The 4,008-nt window shown below is 42.2% G+C and overlaps 1 protein-coding gene across 1 annotated transcript; it reads left to right on the top strand.

Annotated features, from left to right (window-relative positions):
- Positions 1-2,116: 2,116 nt before the first annotated feature.
- sp5a (Sp5 transcription factor a) lies at positions 2,117-3,621 on the top strand. The gene is made up of 2 exons (XM_053328833.1): positions 2,117-2,191; positions 2,545-3,621. Exons 1-2 carry the CDS (start codon positions 2,141-2,143, stop codon positions 3,619-3,621), a joined length of 1,128 nt encoding a protein of 375 aa, XP_053184808.1. The 5' UTR covers positions 2,117-2,140.
- The last annotated feature ends 387 nt before the right edge of the window (positions 3,622-4,008 follow it).

Here is a 4,008-nt window from a genome sequence, read left to right as displayed (position 1 = left end):
TGGATGTTTTCTATCAGTAAGAGGTCATTTTTGGGTTGACATGTTTTGAAAAATACATTTGGTTGGTTTGTATCCTTTCTATTTGGTAACAAGACCTATCATTTGGTAGTAAATGTTGCCAAAACAGCAATAAATACTCAGCTTTCACTTTCGAATAAGTCTGAAGTATGTTAATGAATAATTGACAATGAAGTTAGCACAACATTTCATGTTATGATGCTTTAAAAAGACATAGTGTCAAACACTGGCAAAGTTACAAAGTTGTACTTGTTAGTTGTTAATAAGAGATAATAAGGCATTAGTATATAGTTTATTGACTATTAATAAAGACATTAGGTATAACTAACCCTAACCCTCTAAAAGGCATCTCATTAAAAATTATACCAATATTTATCCATCATGAAAAAAAATCTTTTTTCACACAAACATTTGAATCATTTATAGATGATTGTGAGATGATTTTCCAACAGGCACGTCTATGTATAATTCATAGAGGAGTTACTGCACTAGTATGCTCACACTTTAAGATACGGCTCAAAGCAGTGACCATCCTGTTTCCTCCCTTTCTGCATATATTCATATTTAACTCTCCATTAAAAGCTTCATCACCAACCACTGCCTTAACTCGATGTAAACAAGGTTAATCTCCACCAGTGTTTTATCAGTCAGCAGTGTGACTACACCACTCCTGTAGCCAGTTTTTGTAGTTTAACATGGCTCCAGTACAGCCCAGCAGGACTCCCCCTTTCCCTCATGACTGTGTGTAAAGCCGTGGGAGAGGACTGGGAACATTAATCCCTTCAAAGGAACAGATCTAATTCAAAATCTGCCGCTCCAAACTAGTTGAGAGGACAGTGATTGTTTCTGCAGGGAAGCATGATAAAGATCAGAGAGTTGATATAGAAAACTACAACTTCCATTTCTGCAGCTGAAGTCAGCTGCTCTGCCACAAAAAGTTTGGATACTATCTCATGAAAGCTGAATACTTTGCCTGCATTTGATGTTCTGAGACCAAAAAGGACAAAATATGATACAATATGTGTTTGTGTTAACGTTTCCTCACATTTTAATACCCCTGTTTTATTTGGACGCTGTCATGCATGAGATCCTGTGAGCATCCTCTCCTGATTGACAGTTTTATAAGGAAACATAATTAAGACATCACCATTTCAAGTGCTGCTTTTGTCACCTGATTTAAAACAGAGGTTTCCCTCATGTATCATGTTAAGTAACATGTTATAATAATTTTAATTAGCTGCTGGGGATTTTCATAAGGCTCTTCAGACTGTAAATCTGATGCTCGACAAAGGAAAAAAAAAAGAAATATGGAACTTGCTTCTGATAAAACAAATGACTGAAATGAGTGAGGGGTAAATTTAAATTATTCAGAGAGGACATAATTAAGTGTTTAATGCCGTGTTGTAGTTCAAAGGCACAACAAAGAAAATTTAATTCAAATTAGAAATGTAAAAGAGACGCAGATTCTTAAGAGATGAGAACTTTGTGTTGAGTCACTTGATTTGGTCTCTTTCCTCCATCAAACAGTCAGGCAGGGCTCTTGGAGATCTCTAGAGATAACAATGTCACATTGTCACACAGGGTTCTGCTACAAATCCTTAATTACAAAAAGAGGATCAGATGACTACAGCATCCAATACCGGGGTCTCCAGGCGGCATGGGGGTCTTTGATCAAGAAAATCCAATTATTTGTGTATATACATTTCCCACATAGTGATTACTTCATTAATTGTCCCGCCTTTATCTCCTCCCTTCCCATCCCCCCTAATAATCAGCTCCTTTATCCAGACCAACAAACACACCATAGGAGCTTTGTGGATTCAAAGGATTTGCTTTCCTCTCTCAAAGAGCCGCTATTCTTTGATGATTGGGCAGCGGCAAACTTCAAAGTAATAAATCTTATTTCTGACTGGCTGGCGGCCCACCAAAGTCCTTATCAAATTCTAAGAAGTGATCCCTCACTCTTCAGATAGTCCAAGGATATCTCGGAGAGAGGAAGCATTGAGGAGTGAAGACCTGCTCGACAAGATATTTTTTTAAACTGCGAATGCACACATTTATATAAATTATTGCTTTTTTTTATTTTTATTTGTTTTCATCGAGAGGGAGGAGGACGTTTACCATGGCAGCAGTGGCTGTACTGCGGAATGAAACACTCCAGGCTTTTCTCCAGGTTTGTGCGCAAGTTTCTGTTCACTTTCACCACTTGAATAACTTGTAAACTTGCTCATCCGAGTTGATTTACGATCGGATTACGAGTTTAATACATACAATAAAGATTTAAATCGTGCTACTGCGATGGCCCAGTGTCATCTAATTTAATTACTAACGCTAATTGTTTCGTGCGTTAATGATGGCAACTTTTTATCATCACGATTGAGGCTTCTGCAGGATCCATTTAGTGCATAAGGAATTCAAACTAGACAAACTGTCATTTGGCTGTATAATTTTTTAAAAAGTAAGGCATGCTTTTAGCTGGGCGAGTTAATGATTGTAATATAGAAAATGTTTGTGCCGGTTTTCCAGGATCGCACTCCAAACTCTTCTCCAGAGAACTGTAAGCACTCTCCGCTGGCTCTCCTGGCGGCCACTTGTAACCGGATCGGGCATCACCACGGATCAAACCCCACAGATTTCATCCAGGTCCCTTACGACCCTACTCTGAGCTCCCCTTCGCGTTTATTTCACCCGTGGACTAACGAGGGCAACCATCAGAGCAGCCTGGCCAGCAACTCCACTTTCGGACTATCCTCCAAGCCCCAGCTGTCTGCGCACATCCAGAGCTCCTTCAGCTCGCACCACGAACTGCCCCTCACCCCTCCGGCGGACCCCTCGTACCCCTATGACTTCTCCCCTGTGAAGATGTTACCTTGCTCCATGCAGTCTCTGCAGTCCACCTGCCCTCCCACCTATGTCCCCGCTGTCAGTTACGCAGCCCCAACTCCCATTCCGCCCGCAATGCCAAGTTTTGTCACGGGACCCTCCGGCCTTGTGCACCAGCAGCAGAGACAGTTGTCCCCAAACCCTGGAGAGGATATTCCGTGGTGGAGCCTCCAGCAGGGGAACCACGTAAGCCACTCTTCCTCTCTCGGCCCGCATCGCTTCCAGCTGCAGAGAGGCTTGGTTCTGGGACATACGGACTTTGCGCAGTATCAGACGCAAATCGCGGCTCTGCTGCACACCAAGTCTCCTCTCGCAACTGCGCGGCGGTGCAGGAGATGCAGGTGTCCGAACTGCCAGTCCTCCACGTCCAGCGACGAGCCTGGCAAAAAGAAACAACATATTTGTCACATACCGGGTTGCGGGAAAGTTTACGGCAAAACTTCTCACCTCAAAGCGCACCTGAGGTGGCACTCTGGAGAGCGGCCGTTTGTGTGCAACTGGCTGTTCTGTGGCAAGAGTTTCACCAGGTCGGACGAGTTGCAGAGACACCTGAGGACTCACACGGGGGAGAAGCGCTTTGTATGCCCGGACTGCTGCAAGAGGTTCATGAGGAGTGACCACTTGGCAAAACATGTCAAAACTCACCAGAACAAAAAAAGCAAGTGCCACGACAAGACACTTGATTATGTCAAAAGGGAGGACACGAGGAATATGTTGTAACACACTTTAGTCATTTCAAACAGTAGAAATCACTAGTGCAATACAGTCCGTCCTACATTAAAGTACACAGTGAGCTGCATTTCTATAGGGTATTTTCTTTATTTTGTTGGTTAACTTCTTACATGCTGACAATAGTTTCTAACATTGCTGGTCTGTGTAGCACATTTCTGTGTATATATAAAGTTTCATAAGTTAATTTGGGACCATGGAGAAGTTGTAGCTCATGAGTTTGAATTCACTGTCTATATCATATCAAGGAAGACAAGTTTTCAACTTGTGTTTTGATCATTGTCTTCGGTGGAAGATTTCACTCCCCTGTAAATTATATTTAATAGCTTTTGTTGAATGAAAGTGTCCGTTTTTTGCTCCATATGGGGTGTTTTTAAG

The sequence above is a fragment of the Scomber japonicus genome, chromosome 11, assembly GCF_027409825.1.
Source record: "Scomber japonicus isolate fScoJap1 chromosome 11, fScoJap1.pri, whole genome shotgun sequence".
Lineage (NCBI taxonomy): Eukaryota > Metazoa > Chordata > Actinopteri > Scombriformes > Scombridae > Scomber > Scomber japonicus.
Note: the sequence above shows the minus strand (reverse complement) of the source record. Positions and strands in the feature narration are given on the sequence as shown.

Bases quoted from the DNA above. Each gene is read 5' to 3' on its own strand.
- sp5a (XM_053328833.1), top strand. From the start codon at position 2,141: ATGGCAGCAGTGGCTGTACTGCGGAATGAAACACTCCAGGCTTTTCTC. The intron at 2,192-2,544 runs GTTTGTGCGCAA...CCGGTTTTCCAG, and splicing joins CACTCCAGGCTTTTCTCCAG to GATCGCACTCCAAACTCTTC.